At 31.9% G+C, this 22,221-nt stretch overlaps 2 protein-coding genes across 5 annotated transcripts; both read left to right on the top strand.

The window, feature by feature from the left end:
• Positions 1–5,203: 5,203 nt before the first annotated feature.
• Positions 5,204–13,646, top strand: LOC138932470 (putative fatty acyl-CoA reductase CG5065). 3 transcript variants are annotated; one of them, XM_070294352.1, is made up of 10 exons: positions 5,204–5,390; positions 8,234–8,373; positions 8,442–8,564; positions 8,795–8,920; positions 9,021–9,172; positions 9,310–9,419; positions 9,842–10,037; positions 10,429–10,668; positions 10,793–11,050; positions 11,160–13,644. In XM_070294352.1, exons 1-10 carry the CDS (start codon positions 5,306–5,308, stop codon positions 11,248–11,250), a joined length of 1,521 nt encoding a protein of 506 aa, XP_070150453.1. In that variant the 5' UTR covers positions 5,204–5,305; the 3' UTR covers positions 11,251–13,644. The 3 variants fall into 3 exon arrangements, with proteins under 3 accessions (XP_070150453.1, XP_070150456.1, XP_070150454.1); XM_070294353.1 differs by lacking the exon at positions 5,204–5,390 and adding an exon at positions 7,368–7,562 and having other exon boundaries at positions 11,160–13,645; XM_070294355.1 differs by lacking the exon at positions 8,442–8,564 and having other exon boundaries at positions 11,160–13,646.
• A 945-nt stretch (positions 13,647–14,591) lies between these two features.
• LOC138932354 (beta-1,3-galactosyltransferase 5) lies at positions 14,592–19,505 on the top strand. 2 transcript variants are annotated; one of them, XM_070294093.1, is made up of 2 exons: positions 14,592–15,204; positions 15,567–19,505. In XM_070294093.1, exons 1-2 carry the CDS (start codon positions 15,072–15,074, stop codon positions 16,667–16,669), a joined length of 1,236 nt encoding a protein of 411 aa, XP_070150194.1. In that variant the 5' UTR covers positions 14,592–15,071; the 3' UTR covers positions 16,670–19,505. The 2 variants fall into 2 exon arrangements, with proteins under 2 accessions (XP_070150194.1, XP_070150193.1); XM_070294092.1 differs by having other exon boundaries at positions 15,549–19,504.
• The last annotated feature ends 2,716 nt before the right edge of the window (positions 19,506–22,221 follow it).

Genomic DNA, 22,221 nt, shown 5'->3' on the forward strand with positions numbered 1-22,221 from the left:
CGGAGAAAGGAAGAAGGGGTGCATAATCAATGATAATGCAAGATATTATTGTAGAGAAAGAAAAAATGTATATATGGATGAAGGAAAGTTCATTTTTATTCCTAGATAGGAAACTTGAGGCGAACAGCGATCCTTAAATACGAGCTCGTTGCGTGAACCAGTAAAAGAAACGGAAAATATGTATAAAATAAAACGAGAAAGAGAAAAATTCTTACATACACAGTGGAAAATGTCTACCTTTTTATTTATGTAAAAAGTCAAAGAACGGCTTTTGGCTCTTAAGTACGACTTCCGAGCCAAAAAACGAGCCTCTTCAAATGTTAAAAGAAACACTTGCGATTCCAAGCGACATAAAGAACGTACATAGACGAAACGAAAGACAAGCTAGAAGGAAAACTATTCTCTTATAATTAACACCGATACAGAGAAAAGAATATATTATGAGAAATAAAACATATGGTCTATAAGACACGCAACATATCCAAAATAAAAATTTTAGATGCAATCGAGGCAAAGGATAGTTTGACTGCATGAAACAGAGACATAGTCCGAGATTCAGAGACTCGAAAGAAAAATCAACGAAAGACGGTAAAGGACGTAATATCAAGAAGGGGCTCGAAGTAGAGAACAGCCATGAAGGAATGCATAGGACACAAGATGGAGTAGAAGAGAGCAAACATAGGTGGATGGGATGAAAAGAACGAGAGAAGGAGGGAACGGGTTTGCTGGTTGCCGGGGTACAAGACGCAGGATGACGGTAGATCGTTAGGATGGGAATGGAAGGGGACCAACGAGAGCAACAAGGACATGGGGTGCGCGCGCTGGGAAGCGACACTGGGCCATCGATCGGCTGCGCGCGATGATGACCGCCGCTGCCGTCGCCTTCGCAATCGTTATCGTCGTTGTCAAACTCGTCGTCATCGTCATAGCAGCCGAATGTTTCGCATCGAACGCAGATGCACGCAAATGGCACGCAGATCCGTAACAGCGATTTTTTACTTTTCTCACGCGTGCGCGCGCGCTTGTGCGAAGGCTAAAAGAAGATGAGCGTGGAGATCGCGACGAGGGTGGAAAAGCACCCGGCAAAAGGGGGGCGAAACTGCGACAGGGTCAGTAAAGGGAATCGGGGATTAACCACTCTGAGAGATGTCCCCGTCTACAGATTCCTTGCTCGCTCAATTTCGAAAGCTCGACATACCGGATAATGGTGGCGAACACGTTACGTGTATTCTTTGACTTTTTAAGATAACCACGAGAGATTAACTGACTCTTACGACAAGGGTCTTTTGGGTCAAGTGAGCTCGATCGTGAGTCGAGAAATCGAGTTAGCGTTCTTCTCGTATAGAAGTATAATTGTACGATTGTTTGTTAGCGCGTAAAAAATTTGATTTTATGCGAAGGTGAACAAATAATGAGTTTTGCTATCTAAAAAAATAATTTCTAAAAAACATAACACGCACACACATACACACAAAGTACTTAGACACACATACACATACATACATACAAAAATCACATAATTCTTTAAAAAAATTAATTTTAAGCGACACCGAAGAAATGTGATCATTTTCTATGTACTTACAACTGGAAAGTGATAATTTCCTATGTATTTACAACTGGAAAGTTTTTCTAATATTTCAGCCATTTTTAGAGAGATATTTTAAGAGAAAGCCATGCAATATTAAATCTCTTTTTATGCTAAACTTTATTCAGAAATTTGTTTGATGAGAAAGATATTCTGTGGTAAAATATCAATAAAAACCCCAATTACACAAACTATATATTTAAAAAACTGTACAATATATAATGATTAAGATAGATGTTATATTAATTATTCATGCAACAGTAAATTTTGTTCTTCTTCGATTATAATAACTTTATATTCAATTTCTATGTATTTGTATTTTCAATCGACAAACGATGCAATATATTATTGCGTCTATCTAACCGAGGCAAATCGTTTCTATTTTATTGCTTCATGTGACGCGATATCAAAAAAATTCATGCTATATCTATATCGATCGTATACATTGATCTGATATGAAAAAACCGAAGGCCACATACAACTGCGATAAAGACATTTATTATTGCTGCCTTATCCAGATATTTTATTGATAAATTTAAATACTCGAAAAATTATGAGCATATAAATTTATAAATAAAAAATTATTTGCAATCAAATTGAGATATTTGATAAGGAGAATTTACAATAATCCAATTATATCCGATCTAAACAATCGCAACAAATTATATATTTATATTAATTCATCCAAATTTTAAAAAATTGCGCATATTGTTTATCGCGCTAGGCTCTTAATTAGTCTATTATTCTTTTTTATATATTATGTTTATATGTTAATAATAATTGTTATTATAGTGCTGCGTGTATCTATATATGTGTGTGTGTGTGTATATTATCTCTTACATTATTACTTTTCTGATTATATAATAATTATTATCGATTGTTCGGTTAGCGAACACCTCCTGGCTTTTCATCCTTGCAGGAATTTTATTTCTAAGCAAATATCCGTTTGTTGGCCGCCGCTCACCGCGTGAGCAGATTTTTTACCTAGTAGTTCACGAGCTATACGTGCGTTCCCGGATGCCTTCTAAGGCCGGATGATTAAGCAAGTCAAGTAAAGCTACAAGGATATTTAAATCATACATATGTATATCGCAATTCACGGAACCCGAGACCAGAGCCAGTTTTTCCGATGCGAATACTTAATCAACCAGTAATTAGTCGGATTCTAGAACATTCGATATTTCGAAAATTATCTTTATGCGACCGCGTGCTAGCCCTTGCGATTTGACTGAAATTGGGCAAGACTTGTATCAAACAACGGAACGATCCCTACGCGAGACGGAAGTGCATTCGAGACGATTATCGTGGTAAATTAGATAATTAGAACGATCGAACGATCGAAACGGGACGAACTGAACATGCCTTACCGAGAAGCCTACGATCTGCTAATCAATCTCTAAACAGCCAGAGCTCCAACCGAACGAATCGACACACGGCGAGGCGGCTACATCAGTAAAAATGAATTTCAAAGAAAAAATATTAAAATGTAGTTTTAATTAATTAGTTTTACATTAATTCTATTTATTTTATTGATTAATCAAAATTAATTCTTTATCTACTTTTATCTTTAATTTTTAAATTTTATTTTTGACAATAATAGATCTCATGATAGTTCGTTGTTGCTATTTCATGAAGGACTTCGAGCATGAAAATTTATGAGTCATTCGCAATCAAATTGAGATATTCGGCAAGGAGAATTTACAATAATCCAATTATATCCGATCTAAATAATCGTGAAAAATTACACATTATCTTGACAGCTAGTCAGCTAGTGTTAGCAGTTTCCCTTACTTTTACTTCGACAATATCAGGTTCGGTTTCGGCAGTAATGGCTGCGAATCGATCGCACATACGGGATAGAAATTTGATTTCATTAATAGGCGACGATCAATGGTGTGTAATTTTAATACAATTATGTCCCGCCGTCGCCTGAATTAGATCAAGCATATATTGAACGTCCGAGAAGTAATCACGAACATCGATCAAACATGATCCGTTCTTTCGAGCCATTTTATCGTTGCACCAACATGCTACATGTATTATTAAATTTAATGGCGCTTTTTGATCGCGACATTTATCTTAAAATTTTGCAATTTACAGAAAATTTCTTGATGGAAAAAAGCTGGAAAAAATTCTTATAACAAGAGAAAAGGCATAATAAAGTAAAATTTGTAATAATATATATTATATGTGCAAATAACAATTCCTGTATGATAAAAGAAGTAGAAATATTGCTCGTTTACAAGAAAAAAACATTAAACACACAAAGTGAAGGAAAACGTATTATTAATACATTATATATAAAATCAGAAAATTTGACGTATTATTGATAAGAAAATCATGTCAAATCATCTCGCTCTTGTGCTCTATTAATAATAAAATCTCTATGGCATGTTACACTCATCTTACACATAAATTTGTCAGAAATATTCCAATTTCCTAAGATGAGATATTTAGAGAAGATATTTAGAAGAGATATTTTTCAACAAGATAAACTTCAAAAGTATATTCTATAGATATTTTTCAACAAGATAAGTCATATGTATATATATTTATATACTATATTCGATTTTGTTATTAAAATAAAAGTTCATTATCATACATTTAAAATAAAATTACCAATAATCAATAAAAAATAATAGTCAAATAATAAATAATTAAAGAGAAATAACAGATACATTAAAACAAATTTACAAATATAAATGATATTTTAATGTTCTTATTATTTTTATTGATTATTTTAACGATACGAACATATTATCTCAAATTACTTTCATCTACATATCTAATCTTTGATCACATTTATAAATCAATAAACAGCACTTGTTTACTGCCTTGAACGTAAAAAAACATAGAAAGAAGTAGATGGAGTAACCGGTAGCAGCACATACAAGGTGGACACTTTATTTATCGATTAGAAATCGATAACTTTATTTAAAATAAAACTTATATATATATTATTTTAAATTATGTATAAAATAGATATTTATCTATAATTATTATATCTATAGATATTTATCTATAATTATCTATATATTGTTGCATTTATTTACAGAAATGTCTACGTACAGAATATTTTTACTAAACAAGCTTCGCTGTTTGTGCTTTTTGAATTTAATCAAAATTTTGAATAAAATTTATTTAGTAAAAATATTTTGTAATGGGATTTTCTTTCTATATGAGAAATATTTAGTAAAAATATTTATAAAAATACTCTGTGTAGATAGACATTTTTGTAAATAAGTGCAATAGTATATTTTATAGACAAATATTTATTTTTTGTACATAATAATTACACTGTACATAATAATTAAAATATTTTGTCTTGTACATTGCGTGTCAACGATATGTAAGGTAAGGGGGACCTGAGGTAAGGGGGATACCATTAGAAGTATATCCATGGCCCATTGGTGTACTTCTATGTATCCCCCTTATTTCAGGGAACAAATCGTTGACGCGCAATGTACTATCGAAGATCACATGTTAAAGTTTCACTTTAAGAAACTAAAAGGATGACTTCTTTCACACCCTGTATGAACGTAATATATATATATATATATATACACACATATATATATACGGCAACATCATCTCTTCAATACAGTTCTCGTAGTTGTATCAACTGAAACTTTGCTCGAGGAAGTCGGAGAATCTTTCAGTCCTACACTTGTGAACAAGTATCACTTATTTGTTAATTTTTGTGATAACTTTTAAAAAATCATGGATTACGATCGAAACAATGAAACTGAAATACATAAGACACCGATACAAAAATTTTATGCCGCACAGTCAATTCTCATTACAGGTATTTATTATACAAATATAAATGAATAGAATGAAAGATTAGTTTTATAAAATAATTAAGGCTATTGAAAATGTGTGTGTATAATAAAAGTAAAATTGCTCACGCAGTACTCAATGTATGATACTATGACATGATATGTATTTCATTGATATATAAAATATATATAAATCATGATAAACATAAATTAAATTAGAAAATCGATTGTGTATCGAGTGTATATGTACGTTTGTGTGTGCGTGCGTGCGTGCGTGTGCGTGTGTGTGTGTGTGTAATTTAAATAATAATTTTTTTGGATAAGCAGCATTATTTCTTTAGTATTATGCATTTTATATATCCTATATAAAAAATTTTAGAATAAATAAAAATATTTTCTGCTTAATGTTATAATAGAGAATACAAATGTTATATATATAGGCTTTCTAAATAACATTATATTCTCGAACATATTTATCGACACGCTTTATGAAAAAAAAAAAAAACAGAATTAGATGCAGATTTATGCATAAAAATTAGTCATGCGATGTCGTTCACAAATCTTTCCTATACACAAATCAGCATTTTGTTTATCTAGAATATAAATCGGTCAGAAATATTGCGCAGTCTATTATCCGCATAGTTAAAATTGAGTACGACAATCGTAAACTTAAACAATGACGCACATGAGTCTTATGCATTATATTGCGAATTCTTACGCTTAAATCTGCTTTGTCCTCCTATATGTACACACATATACGCGCTTATATACTAATTTTCCCTTTATTATATCACTTTTTAACAATTTCAACAAAATTTTTACTTCTACTATGTTAGTTCTAATTCTGTTTTCTTGATTTGATTGATTTTAATTCAGGTATTCTATTTCTTATATATTATATTACGTATGTACAATTTGGATAACTTAAATTATTATAGTTTAATGCTTATAGAATTGATTTAATCTTTTTGTTTATAACTAAAACTTATTTTTACATCTATTTTACTATATCTTTTAAATCACTTCTAATTAATTTTAAATTACTGAGAATTTATTATTATCCTGTTTTTTTTTTCTTTGTAGGCGTATGTGTTCGTAATATATATATAATATGTTTCATTTAAAAAATCAGTTTTTTAATTTAGATAAAATCCGGTTTTCAATAAGGCAAAAGATCCGGTTTTCAGATTAGGTTTGCGATAAGATTAATCAGTTTTGATTTTTTGGTCTATATATCTTTGCAAGATATTTACAAGATTATGATTTGCAAGGTGTGTTGCATAAACAATAATTATTAATGCATCATCAACATCATCGATTACTGTTGACTAATAGCAAGATATTTTTTTAATTCTTTTTTGCTTTATTAAAACATTTATCTTTGTAAACATAATGTATTACTATTTAATCACCTTAAACTATTTTTAATAAATCTTTAATTGGTTTTATTATTTTCTACATGACCATGAGGTAGGCAATGTAGAATCCTAATCACACTCTAATAATTAACGACTTGGGATTAGCTTTAACAGGTTTTTTTTTAAATACTGTCTTTAAATCGTTCTATTTTTTTTCTTTATAAATAATCCAATTATTACACACTGCAAGTTTATTCTATATATATATTGATGATTGAAATCTATCTCTATACCGCAGTTAAGTATACAATTATAGAATTGATCAATAAAAATGTAGCTACTGTTAGCGACTGAATTTCTAGTAACCATTTTTTAATTAAAAAAATAAAAGCGATGGTAATCGGCGTTTCTATAATGTAAATCATGTGCTTGCGATCTTGACAAGAAACCAGTTATAATAGCTTTTAATTCTCAACAATCAGATTTACAAGAAAGCGTAAAAATTTCGGACCACAATGCAAAAATTTCGAATTATCTTCATTACTTAGATTTCAATTGGATTTCGCTAAAATGGTGTCGATTATATTTTTTAGACTGCTTACTTTGTCAACTGCTCTCGAGTGATAATTCAATCTTTTCAATAGATTTAAACATTTATCCGCTTATGAAAGACTCCAGCGAGGCACTTCTTCTCTAGAAGTTTTTTAATAGATTTAAACATTTATCCCCTTATGAAAGACTCCAGCGAGGCACTTCTTCTCTAGAAGCTGAAAGTCTCATTATGCCGAAGAATAATTTATCAAAAATGAAAACCATCTTCTCTGTTGAATTAGTTACCCTGTGAGTCCATTGAATCGCTTTCCATTGAATCGTTTAAAAAAAAACTTTGCAATACATTTCTTAAATATTGAACATAAAAACTGGCAGCTTATACGCTTTTATCTACTTCTATGCTTTTAGCTCAATTTTATCATATTGTCATTCTAATATATTTATCTTTATTTTATTTTTTATTTACTATATCTTGATTTTTTATTTATATTTTTGGATTTTGATTTATATTTTATTCTTCATCTTGCTTCTATTGTATTTTTTATTACTATAATTTTTTCTTATGTTTCCTATATTTCCAATTTATTATTATTTTATTTTGTTATATACTTTCTGTACTATGCGTTTTCTTAGAAAAACTTTTGAAACAGAAAAAACTACTATTATACTATTATAAGTTCTCAAGTTTAAAATCTCTCGACATTTAATATATTAATTAATTTAAAGTTAATTTCTAATTGATAACTACAAAAATAAATTTTAAATATTAATTTGCTTTAATAATAATATACATATAGTTTTAAAGAACTTATTAATTATTATATATTTCTGATATATAATAATAATAAATTCTTTTATTAATACTGAAATATTTTTTTATACAATTCTTTGTATAATCTTTCTGATTATTGTAATTTGTATTACTTATATTAGCTTAATTTTTCTACTTTCTTCTATAGGTAGTACTGGATTTCTCGGAAAAATGTTAGTTGAAAAATTGTTACGAAGTTGTCCCGATATTTCTACAATATATCTATTGATACGTTCGAAGAAAGATGAATGCCCTAAAAGCCGACTAGATGACATATTTGAAAAACCGGTGAGTATCTAAAAAGTAGTAAAATAATGTATTCGTGAAACGTTGTTATGTGAATTTATGATCTGCAGTTGTTCAACCGATTAAAAGAAGAAATGCCCAATTTTCGCAAAAAAGTTGTGCCGATTATATGCGATTTTAATGTCGAAAATTTAGGACTGTCCGAAAATGATAAAAATATGTTGATACGTAAAGTAAGTAATTCAAATTTCTCTTATTCTCCTTTGCATTTGTATAATTATATTATTAAAGCGTAAGAAAAGTTATTGTATATTTAAGAAATATATATTCCATATAAGTTTAAGTTTTAATTATTAAGACAGTTAAAAATAGCTTCCTCTTTCTATTTTATTTGAAATATTACCGATATTAATATTATGGTACATTGGAAAATCATTCTTGTTATATTTATTTTATATTCCAGGTGTCCATAATTTTCCACTTGGCGGCGACTGTACGTTTCGATGAGGAAATAAAAACTTCTGCGATAATAAACGTTATTTCTACCAACGTCATTCTAGACATGGCTAAACATATGCTAAACCTAAAAGTAATTTTTTTTAATAATTAGCGTTGCATAATGATTAAAAAACATTATAAATTTTCATGAATTTTGAAAAAATTATAAAATGGACATTGACATTTTGCAGTCATTTATTCACGTATCAACCTTGTACGCAAATTGTACGCGAAATGTGAAACATATCGAGGAACGTTTTTACACGTATCCTATTGATCACAGGACTCTTATCACATTCACGCGTACTTCATCCGAAAACATAATCGATGAAAAGTTAGCTAAGTGTGTATTCCTTTAATTTTCGATATATAATAAATAAGTTATAATATATAATTAATAAATATAAATTTTCTATGTAAAAAATAAATGTTCGTAATAAATTAATATTATTATAAAATAATAAATTATTGTTTTGATAGAATCGCTTCATCATGGCCGAACACATATACATTTACAAAAGCTATGGCGGAAACACTTCTTAGAGACGAAGGCAGAGACTTATCGATCGGGATATTTCGTCCTGCGATAGGTGAGAAATTTAATTAATTATACAAAATTAATTTATGCTAATTTTTTTGTTTCTTTATTTCTTAAAATTATTTATAATTATATCATCTTTACATATTATGTCATATAAAGATATGAATATGTCATGCAAATTCAGGAGCTTTATCCTTATTTATCATATACATATAACTTCTCCTTGAAGGATATTATCTTACATATAAAAAAATACATATCACATATCCAAAAGAGATACATTTCGTATGTGTAATACAAAAGTATTAAAATTATTACCACTATTGCATATTACAAATTATTGCCACTTATAACAAATACAATAATTTATTATAGCACCATTGCAAGAAAATAAAATTTTAAGGTGCAAAAATATTACAGATTACTATTAAGCGAAAGTTTCTACGAAAAAATAATAAATATTCTTTTCAGTCACGCCTAGCGCTAGAGAACCGATCGTTGGATGGGGCGAAAATTTGTATGGAGCAGTTGGAAGTATATTATTTACCTTACTCGGTTTCTCGAGAATTCAATGGTGCGATCCTGATAGTCAGGCGAATTTGGTGCCTGTTGATTTTACTGTAAACGCTTTAATTGTCAGTGCATGGGATGTCTCTAATCAATGCAGGTATGATCAAATATCATGAAGAAACGGTACATTTTATGAAAATGATAAATTTACATATTTTATTTTCACCATAAGCAGTTTTAATATTATTTACTGTTATTAGATATTAAATATTGGCATCAATCTCAGTCCCAACCTAACTCTTTACTCTCAAATTTACTCTCTAATTTTACTCTCAAAAAATCACGAATTATTTTACATAATTCATATGATCATTATTATACGTTACATTTGTGTATTATTTCAACGCTCGTAATAGATTGACATCACACATGAACGATAAAATAATCAACTTTTTATGTAAAATATATTGATTATATTAAATAAAAAAATTTGCATGGCTTGCGGTTGACGAGCGGTTTTTAAGAAGCATGTTTTAATTTTTATATAGGAAAGGCAAAGATATCTTAATTTACAATTATATATCAGCGGCTAAATCGCCGACATGGAGGGAAGGTATCAATAAACTAATCTGCATAAATCAAAAATATCCCTTGAAGGATTCCATATGGTTACCATTCATTTATTTAATACGACGAGAGATACCATATAAAATTTGCACTTGGTTCTGTCATTTGCTTCCAGCTTTTCTCATAGACGGTGTAAGGATATGCACGGGCCGTCGTCCGAGGTATTGTAGAAACATAAACAAATATTGATTATTCAATTATATACATCTAATAGTTTATTTAGAATCTGAACAAAGTTACTTCTATAAAACACAAGAAATCGTAATAACTTTATATATACTTCAGAATGTGGAAATTATATAGTAAAATTCATAAAGCTACCAAATCAGTTGCATATTTTTCGACCAATACGTGGTATTACACCGATGATAATGTTCAAACGATGTGGAACCGGTTGAATAAAGAGGATCAACAATTATTTCAATTCAACATGAACGAACTTGACTGGACCAAATATCTCACTGATTTTCACAAAGGCATGCGTCTTTATTTATTAAATGAAGATGATAGTAATTTGGAAACCAATCGTATCAATTATAAAAGGTAAGAAATGTGTGTTTTTAACTTTTATTAGTATTAGAGTTAATTATTTAATACAAAGTTTTTAATATAAAAATTAAATTTCAATTAAGAACAAAATCATGAATTTCAGGCTTTACTGGACACATCAAATATTTAAAACTGTGTTTATTTTTGTTACTCTTTGCATTATCTGGAACATATTCATCAAAATATTTGCATAATTGTTCTATATTTCTTCAATATGTTTTAATTTATTAATGTTACATTAGTAAGTATACTTTTTTATTTTATATGCTTGCCGAGAAGTTTAAATATTTTGTTTATATATCAACCTATTTTCTTGAAATATTTATTTTAAATAAAAATAGTTAAAGCAAGAGTTATCTTTTTAAATAGATATATCTTGCGATAAGACCTTTTTTTTTATTAAACACATTTTTTTAAAGCTTAATTATTTTATTGTGAAAATTACAGGAAAAAGACGATATGAAAATAGTGTCTTATTTTGCGTTTTACATTTGTTTTATTTTTGTACTGTCATTATGGTAAATGTTTGAAAAGTGCAATCATCTTTTATATATTTTAAAAATTGTTTTCTTATTTTTGTTAGAGAATATATTCACAAAAACACTTGTATCTGATGTAGGGAACGTTATAAAAGTGTAAGCAACCGTAACAAGCGTTTGATAAATTAATAACTATTAGAAGCGCGATAATACAACGAAGGCGTAAGAAATATTATAGATAATATTATAGATAATATTATAGATATATTATAGATAATAATATTATAGATATATTATAGATAATAATATTAAGATAATAATAATAATATTATTAAGATAATATTAAGATAATATTAAAAGATAATATTATTATAGATAATAATATTATAGATATATTATATTAGATAATATTATATAGATAATGTAAATAATATTATTAAAAATAGATAATGTTAGAGAAATAAATTAGAATATAAAATATGTTTTGGATATAATGAAGGAAAGGGAAGGACACTACGGTTTATACAATATATTTAATGTTTCTGAATGCGAAAAGTCGTCACGACGGTCATCAGTCCCGCTTTGTCGCTGTTTTAGTTGACTTGAATGCCACGCGAAACTTTGTCAGGATTTGAAAACATTCGTAACCTACCCCGAGAACGGGGATTACACTGTTTGCGATGTCAAAGAGTCAGCAGCCACTCACCAGGAATTCTGGCGCCACGCCAATCGCGGAAAAATAGGTTATCGATCAACCCCCTCAGTCTTGAGTAATAACTACAGGACCCTCTCTTCCTCCCAAATCCAAAAGAAGATAGGGAGAAAAGGGGTTAGAGATCCGCGTCTAAGAAGTGGAAATCTCGCGCATGTAACCAAGGTTACTCTTGTCGCGATAAGCGTCATTAAATATATATACAGCCATGTACGAAAAGCTAAAACCGTGTCAAGTTTTTTAACGCTTTCAATTTTATATACATATACAATTTTATATACATGTTTTATATATACATTATATATGTACATGTATATGTATATATGTATTATTTTATATAAAATTCTACAGTTTGTTACATTATTGTTATTATTATAAAATTTAAAACATAATATAATGAGAATATTTTACATTAAGTTAAAATTATAAAAAAGTAAACAGTGAGAAAAAAAAATATTTATAATTTAATATACAAATAAAAAATTATATATTGATTTAAACAAAGTAAAACTATTAATCGTTAAAATACAAAAATATATTGTAAGGGGTATATTATTACCAAGAATATATTTTTGTTACATTTTTAATACTTACAGATCGCAATAAAACAAAAACTCTAACAATAAGTCAGCGAGAATTCCTATTACTTTAGTGCATATAGCTGTTTTGCTCGTGACAGAGATACGCGGTACTCGAGATAATTTGTGCAGTGATTAAACTAAACGGAGTATCTTGCAAGTCAAGTAACTGCGTACACCTTTATATAATCTGTGTACCAGCGTTTATTAATAATTCAGGATCGCAGAGAAAATGCATCGCTTAGGAAAATCACTGCTTCATCTTATGGGATTTAGTAAAGGGCATGTTTACTCTTATATTATCGCACAGTGTTTCTAGAAGATCTATTGTAATTTTCCACCGAGCTCCTGATATTCGTTAACTTTATTTCTTGATAAAATGCATTCTTCAATTTATTTCTAGATAAAATGCGTTCTACTTATAGCTGAGGGCAAGGCTCGTTCAATTCGTGATAATATATATATATGTAATTAACAATAAGTATTAACCCAAGCGAACTATGTAAAACTCGATGTATGTCCGAAATATGCCCAGCACTTCGTGATATCGAGCGACTAGCTCGAATGGAAAATAATTTTAATTTAATATAAATATTAATTTTGAGTATATAACTCAAAAAATAGCTTTAACAAATATATATTGTACTACTCAGGCTTGATAAATTGTTGTATTCTATCTTTTAATCACTTTAAAATCCATCGAACTTCTTGAAATAGTTAAGAGATTTACTTGTCTCTAGTTTTACGATTATTAAATTTTTATTATCGATTTTAATTTTTATTTATTTATCAAGCCTAAATTTCAAGCATAAATTTTAAGCAAAATGTAATAACGTTTAATTATCATTTCAGAAACATATTCGTTTTGTTCTTTTATTTTCATCTCCTTTAATAATATGAGATATTGTTAAATTATCGATCAGACATTCTATATATAGATTTCCTTACCTCTCACATCAATCAAGTTAACATAATATATAGTTGCAGAGATTACCAATTCATCGTAATTGTAAAATAATCTTGTTATTTTTTGCGTTACATAAGAATCGATGAATGTTTTGCGGACAATCCCGTTATCGACAGTTTACTCATTTTTTAATTTTAAAACTGTCAAGGATCAGCTACTGGTATACGAGAAGAATATGCTTTTAAAGCGACGATAAGCGGAAATACGTTTGAAGCACGTAACGGCGATACATCTATTATGCGGCCTGATACTGTTGAACATTCACAGAGTTTTGCAAGGCTTTTACCTCGCATCTACCGAATATATGCTGATAAACGACACTCCCCAAAAGAAGATACGCATACAAATAAGTGACTCGACATTGTCGGCGGACAATGTAATGCCAGATTCTTCGTCAAATTTTCAAAGTCAAATTTTTTACAGAAAATGTTGTAAAAAGAAAGCTATTCTTTCTTTCAGCGCGTGATTAAATTTTTAATATTAACTATACATATATTGCAAAAACAAACAATTTGAAATCTAACTTCTCCGCAAGATTTAGATTATACGAAAAATTATATATAACTGAGAAATTTGATTTCAAATCAATACCTGCGTTTGATTAAACACACACTCGCTCATACACATGTTCAGTTTAAATCAGCTGACGAGCTGTCAAATTGCATTTGCACCTTGCGCGCATTTTCCGATGGGTGACATCATCTAGTATCGGCGGAGGGGACTAAATAGTTTCGCTCTGATGGTAAAGAATAGGAAGGGACAATCGTCGATAAGTCCATCGACGATGCGTTGACGACTATTGACGACGTCGATACGCGATGATCTTGTCGAGCCCATCGAAGTCGAAGCCGTGGCCGAGGAAACGGTCGACAGAAGCGAACTCTCTCATCGGGCGCGCTTCGGGACCGTCGATGACGATGACGTGCGAACGCAGCGGCCGCTTTGACGACGTATAATGTGACACCGAAGCGCGTCTTCTCGGTCGTCGGAAGCAGGACAGTGACGCGCGCGCGGGGCCAGGGTCTCGCCCGCGATCCCTTGGAGTGAGGGAACGGGCGAACAACACGAACGACGGCAAGTGGGGCCCCACGCACAGTATGGGCATAACCTGTCGAACGACGGCACGTTGCAGCGCACCGATCCATCGCGGTGGAGCCCACGACGGAGCGACTACGGCCGTCTGGTCGTCCGCCGCACGGTATACACTATATACCATGATGATATAATCTCCGGCGACGACCGCGTTGAGAGAGAAGAGTGACCAGAACAAGTGTTCGTCATGTTCCACTATTTGCATCTCAGGAGTCGTCTTCTGCAGACCCTGATCCTCGCGTTGATCGGCCTGACCTTTTATGCATATTACCGTACCACAGTTTATGATGTTCACCAATACAATTTGCCACGGAACACCAGTGAGTATTTGTAATGAGAGAATCGTATTGCGATGATCTTTAATGTTGCTTTGACTTTAAATGAATAATCAATTTAATAATCTAAAGGAAATTAACTTAAGATAACATACATGAGATTCAATCTGTATCAATTATCGATACATGATTTCTGTAAGCAATTATTATTCATTTATATCTACAAGTTTGAATTGTTTAGAAATTCTTACATTTTTTTGATTTTTGTCAAAAAATATTCAAAGAACACTAATATTTATTTAAGATTTTAAGATTCTCCAAACTAATTAATGTTTCGAAATATTTAATATAAATTCTTCTTTCCCATCGATGATTGCTCAAAATTTCAGGTTTCTCCGTGTATCAAGAAGGCCTCCATGTGCATACAAATCTCAGTGTGGACACACGACTGACAGTAGCAGCATCCAGGAACTCCAACTCGGACAATGTGTCTTTGAGTCCGTATGCAGTGCACAACGCGAGCAACAACTCTGCGATCGTTATCACGACGCTGTCAACATCCTCCAGCGCGCAGTCCTCCGCGTCGTCTTCCGCGAGCACATCGATCAGCTCGAAACAAAGCGCGAACGAGAAGTTTCAGGCGGCAAAAGTTACTAATGCGACCAAATTAGCGCCGATCGCGATCCGCAATGATTCGGCACGCGCCATATACGAGATCGGGCACACGGTGCCAATCCCTGAGCGCTGTCCAAATCTTGGCAAAGAAATGGAGCTGGTAGTGATCGTGATGTCCGCACCGACGCATCTTGAGGCGCGAACGGCAATTCGACAGACTTGGGGACACTTTGGCCAGCGCAGAGACATGAGCGTACTCTTCATGCTCGGCACTACTCTGGATTCTAAAGTGGAGGCGATCCTGCGTAAGGAACAGAACATGTACAGTGACGTGATACGCGGTCGCTTTCTCGACTCGTATTCGAATCTCACGCTCAAGACCATCTCGACATTGGAATGGGTGGACACTTATTGTTCCAAGGTGAAGTATCTATTGAAGACCGACGATGACATGTTCATCAATGTGCCACGATTGCTGGCATTCATTAACAAACATGCAAAGGATCGTAACGTGATATTTGGCCGATTGGCTAGAAAGTGGAAGCCGATCCGGAATCGCAAGAGCAAGTACTATGTGTCGCAGACGCAATTTCAGCAATCGATCTTCCCAGACTTTACCACTGGGCCGGCATACCTGCTGTCGACCGACACGGTGCGCCGTTTATACGACGCCGCTTTAGACCAGACGTACCTGAAGCTGGAAGACGTGTTCACTACGGGTATTGTCGCGCACAAGCTTGGTATCAAGCGCTCGCATGCCAATGAGTTCCTGAACAAGCGGATACAGTACACCGCCTGCAACATCCAGCGCGGCATCAGCATACACATGGTCAAATACAGCGAACAGTTCGATCTCTGGAAGAAGCTGCTCGACGGTAAGAGCAAATGCAAGTGATAACTACTAGCGAGGCCAAAGACGACGAAGGTCCTACGCTTGACCCTGACGAACCAAATGGTACGATCGTTACCGCCTTAATGCGATTCGAGTGCCCGGTTAAACGCCGACCGGCTGTGACCAGCCGTCGTTTCACCTCATATACGTAGTCATACACGCGCGTGAATACACATATACATTCGGCTGAAACGCGGAGATAAACTCGGTGACACGCGTATAAACTATAGTCGAAGATTGTATGTTGTGACACGAGAGACCTGAAGATTTCGCCGCTTACATTTTTACACGATGCACCAAACATTTCACAATTTAGACTTTTCTCACAGGAGTCGAGAATGAAAGTGGTGACCTTTATCTCGAATAAATTTGTTGTAAGATGGAATCTGTAATTTACATATCTTTTAAAAATTCTAAACAAATATTTTATTTTATCGCGCGTAGAATTAATTATAAAATTATATTTTGTAATATAAAAATATTTTTTATTTTCGCGAAAAAGGGGAACTCTCTCTCTCTCCTCCGTTTTTGTATCTCTCTTAAAACGATTATAAGAGATTTTGTAACTGTTTCGATTCCTGTTTTTTTTTTCATATGTGGTGCTAAACTCTCCATATAATCGTCCGTGTTTTCGTTGCATATTTAGCAGCAAATAACACCTGCATATCTAATTTTCGTCCTATATTTTGTTTACAAACTTTATTTTGTTTTCACATTACACATACAAAATAGAATAATTGCATCCGGTTCTAAGTATACGAGTAAAACATGGTATTTATTTTTACTGTATAATGTAGGAAGAATGCTATTCGTATAAAGAAACATCCCCCAAGAAATCTTTTGTGTAACCGGCAACCTCTCGTTGCGATTACACGTGTATTCATAAACTTCTAATCAAATCAGTTTCAACATAATCAGGTCACAATAACGATATGTAGCAATATATATCACATATTACGCGCTTTCTCTTAGTGAGAAGAATTTGAAGACAATTTTTCCTGGACTTTCTCATTACCGTGTCATTTAACATTTATGTAGTATTTTTGACGAATGTATGTACATAGTTTCTAGTAACAGTTTGTTGAATTTTATTTTAAAGAATTTTATACTTTTGCAAAAATCACAGCCGCAGCTTTTATATAATTATCAATATACTAAATATTAATTATTAAAATATTGAGAGAAATATATTGCTAGGATTTGAAAAGTCTGTTTTATATAATATCCAAAAAAGAAGAATTGAATTTATATTCTTCGAGGGGAAACTCTATCTATAATGACGGGCAAATTTTTTTTTCGCTACTCTCGAATCCAAGATAAAATAATTGAGATATTTGAATGAACGGGGCCGACACATGATAATGTTATGATAATAAAAAATTAATAGTTATCAATTTTATATTTATTCCACAAGATACGATTATTAAAAATAAATTCACGATCTATATTAATTTTATAACGATCACTAATTTTATCATTACGTTCGCGTTCACCCGGCGATCTCATTTGCAACTATTTGAGACTCGGGCACAAGAGTTCAAGTAATTTCATCGGGAAGAATATTCATTCGAAAATGACGTGATTTACGTAATTCTGACGCTTCGGCGCGCGGAATCGTTTCCTACAAGAAAGTTTTGCCGCGAAGAGTCCGCGAGATTGTGTCGATGTGACGCGCATATTGCAACAATCGAGCGCGATCACCCGAGGCGTAAAATAAATGTGTTACGATTAATGAAGCGGCCCCGGAGCGCCGGCTTCCCTCCTCCGCCGAATATTATCTAGTCATCGTCTAGATAATGCGTCGCGCCATAACGCGGGCGAAACTGTACGCTCGATATCGACCATACCTTCGTATATGTATATACAAGGCATTCGTTATCGCATTTTTTTCGTATCCTGCGGAAGTATCTTACTATATATTTCCGTTCTCGGTGCCATAAGCATTCGTTCGAAGCACGATTACCAGAGATTTTTTGGACCCCCGAGGCGCGATGAAATATATAAATAATAATAGGCCAGAGACACGAAGTGAAGTATTCGAGATCCCTGACTATAAGTAAAACCAATTCAATTATTTTACAATGATAAAATAGATAGCTTTTATTTTAATGATTTTTTTTAATGATTTTCTCCCTATGATTAATAAATAAATAACGCCATTTGATTTTGATTACTGTTAAATGTAAGAATACGCATCCCAATTATTTCATAAATATATTTTTTATTAATATTTTTTTTATTAATGTTAATTTCTTATTATTGGAGAATTATTATATTTATTTATAAATTTATTGTCTCATCGGCACATTGGCCAATTATTTTTATATATTATTGCATCGGGGGCTTACTCATTGTGTTCCTAATGCGCATTTTGTTTAAAAAATTATTTTTATGTTATTATTGTAATCGCTTTTATTTTATTACTCTTTTTTTTTCTTATATCTTTTTAATTCTCCAAAAAATTGATTAAAATTGCACAATAACATTATAACGAATATTTTATAAAGATCAGAATTGTAGTACGAGAACAAAAAGAAAAGACAATCCCTCGTAAAAAAATAAGTGCATATTCGATTCGTTTTAAAATCGTTTTACATTTTATTAAGCTATAAAATATATCTTAAGATCACTTTAGATTTTAGAAGATCTATAATTCGCGACAAAAGAATTCAAAACAGAATTCTATTTATGAATTTTATGTGTTATGTAATACAGAAAACACGTTTAAACACATAAAATATATACACGGAAAAAAAATGCTGTTGCTTCAATTAAAGTCTACGTCACGGGCTGCCAATAAACATGCATAGTTCATTCAATGATATTTTTATTGGTCCAAATATCTGAATTATTAAAACAACTATCCAGATATTTGATCCAATAAAAATATCATTGAATGAACTATGCATGTTTATTGGCAGCCCGTGACGTAGACTTTAATTGAAGGATTTTTTTTCCGTGTACAAAATATGTACAATCAGGATAGATGCATTAAAATTATAAATAGAATCTTGATATGAATTTTAGTGCGAATTATGGATCTCGTCTGTGACATTAAAATATATTTGAAAGCTTAATTGAAAACTTATAGATGTAAAACGATTTTAAAACGCATCGTGACGAATGCGCGCTTATTTTTTTACGAGACATTATCTCATCTTTCTTTTATTATACAAGTATATTCTCTTTTTTATATTACGAGTTTTGTTAGAATTCTAATTTCGGTATCGATTTTAATCTTGTTAAATAAGCAAAGGAGGGGTGTTCTTCTGTTTGTCTTGGGCATCGTGAGAACACTCGTTCGAAAAATCGTGCGCGAATTAATGAGCCCCGAAGATCAGGTCAAGGCTCCTCCGCTCGGTTGCGACACAACACGTAGTAGTCCAATTGTGCCCTTGACACAATTTTTCGCCAACACGTCGAGTGAAGTGAAGGGATTTTTACGTGCGATAATCGTCATCGTTTATATCGGGATTAAGGAGACGTTTTTCCAAACTGATTAATTAGAAGATTGCGGCGTAATCTTCTCATGCGAGAGAAGAATGCGCGGCGAAACTTTGTTTGACTCTGACGAGGATCAGGATATCTAAACACGAGCGATATCACTTAGTCTATTGTATTTCGATGAAAAATCAGCTTTCCACAAGAGAGACTTGATTTCTTGCAAGAAAAGATAATGAAATAAAAAATAGAATATATTTTCGAATAGAACGAAAAAGCAATTCGATATTTGCGTAGAATCATAAGCCATTATGCGCTGTGCTAAAAAAAAAAAAAAAAAAAAGATGGTTTTGTTCACGCGAATTATATATGCGCATTTATTCATTCATTTATGTATCGCAAGGAAGCGCGTATAGCTTCTCGGAATAACAGATCGATCCTGCAGATTTAATATGGACAAGTCCTCGCGAGGATTTCGCCATCGTCGCAAAACGGATCGGCATCGACATTCTCTGAACCAAAAAATACGAGTTAGAATCTTTTAGTTTTAACACGATAGTGTACGTACTTACATGTTCTAGAGAATCTGCAGTATTGTATCATACATATACACGTTCTCTCTCGCTCATGATAGGCACGTCGCACGATCATTGCGTATCCGGAGATAACAATTGTCGCACTCGTCGTAATGCGCGATCGTGCCACGGATAATAATTTATTTCCATTCCTCTCTCTCTCTCTCTCTCTCTCTCTCTCTCTCTCTCTCTCTCTCTCTCTTTTTTCCTCTATAACCGGTAAACTAAACTAGCTAAATGATGATTTGCATCTTATTTTTGTATGCATCTATATTATATTACAGAATGTCTATAAATGTATAATTAATTCATTATTATACATGTAAATGTATAATTATTCGAAACAGTCGCGACTAATTAAACTATCGATCGTCTGGTTCGAATTCTTTCTGGCTTAATCTTTTGCGTTTGAAACGATTTTTACATTTTTTTTTTTTTTTAATTGGATGAACCTTTAATTGTACTAATTATTAACGTTTTATGACAGATATTTATTTATAAAAATATATAGGAAGTATACATATATATATTTATATTATATAAAAAATTGTATCGTAAGTACAAGTGTGAAAATTTGAACAAATGGACATTTCTCGTTACTCTTTTATCGCATTGCGAAATATACAACAACGCAATTCGCGTAGAGCATCCGGTACGGATTAAGACGTATGAGTCAATGAAATTAACATTTTCCTTGCAAAACGAAAGCAAGATAAATTAAATGCGTATGTATGTCGAACCCATATGCGAATTAATTGTGTTAAATAAACTTCTCTAATTTTATAATATATCGGACGTAGAGAGAGACTCGCCATTTAAGAGCGTAATTATTTTCTTATTACATTGTGTAACTTATTATATTATAGCGATTTGTATCAGCTCTTGTACGACAAATCTGCACAAAGCGCATTTTAGTTTTAAAAAAATTTTTAATTATAAAATTTGTATAACATCTCTGAGATATATAATCTACGAAATCTCTAAGTAAGATCTATAATACTTTATAAAGCGTATATAAGTTAATTCGAGTCAAATCAAGAAGAGAACCTTTTACTTCTCATCGATTTTCAGCGACGCGCTGAAAGAATAAGCTATATCTCTTATGCGAGACTGATGTTTACGCGAGATTCATAAAGCAATTATGCGATTATTTTTTATCCATATCATCATCGTAGAGTTATGTGTAACGTTTCATGAAAAAAAATTGCGAGAAGAAAGAAAAAAGTATTTGTTTTTACACGCATATATCGCGTAACGCGTTATATATAGTCGCGCGTGTCGGCGACTGGATTTTTCATACGATTTTACTATCATGTTTAGTGATCAACGAATGTGTTGTAAGCATTTAGAGCGAAAAAATGTGAAAAATCGAATCGCCCCGAAGCTCGTAGAATAAAAAAAAAAAAAAAAAAAAAAATACGCGGCCTGAACATTTCCACGTATTTTACGACGAACATTTGAGATTGTGCGCGTTCCAGAACTTTGAATATATTTTTTATTTCGATATTTATAGCAAACTCGAATGTGACAAGTGCTCAA

The sequence above is a fragment of the Polyergus mexicanus genome, unplaced genomic scaffold, assembly GCF_030449975.1.
Source record: "Polyergus mexicanus isolate NDT 795.1 unplaced genomic scaffold, iyPolMexi1.0 SCAF_4, whole genome shotgun sequence".
NCBI classification, from domain to species: domain Eukaryota; kingdom Metazoa; phylum Arthropoda; class Insecta; order Hymenoptera; family Formicidae; genus Polyergus; species Polyergus mexicanus.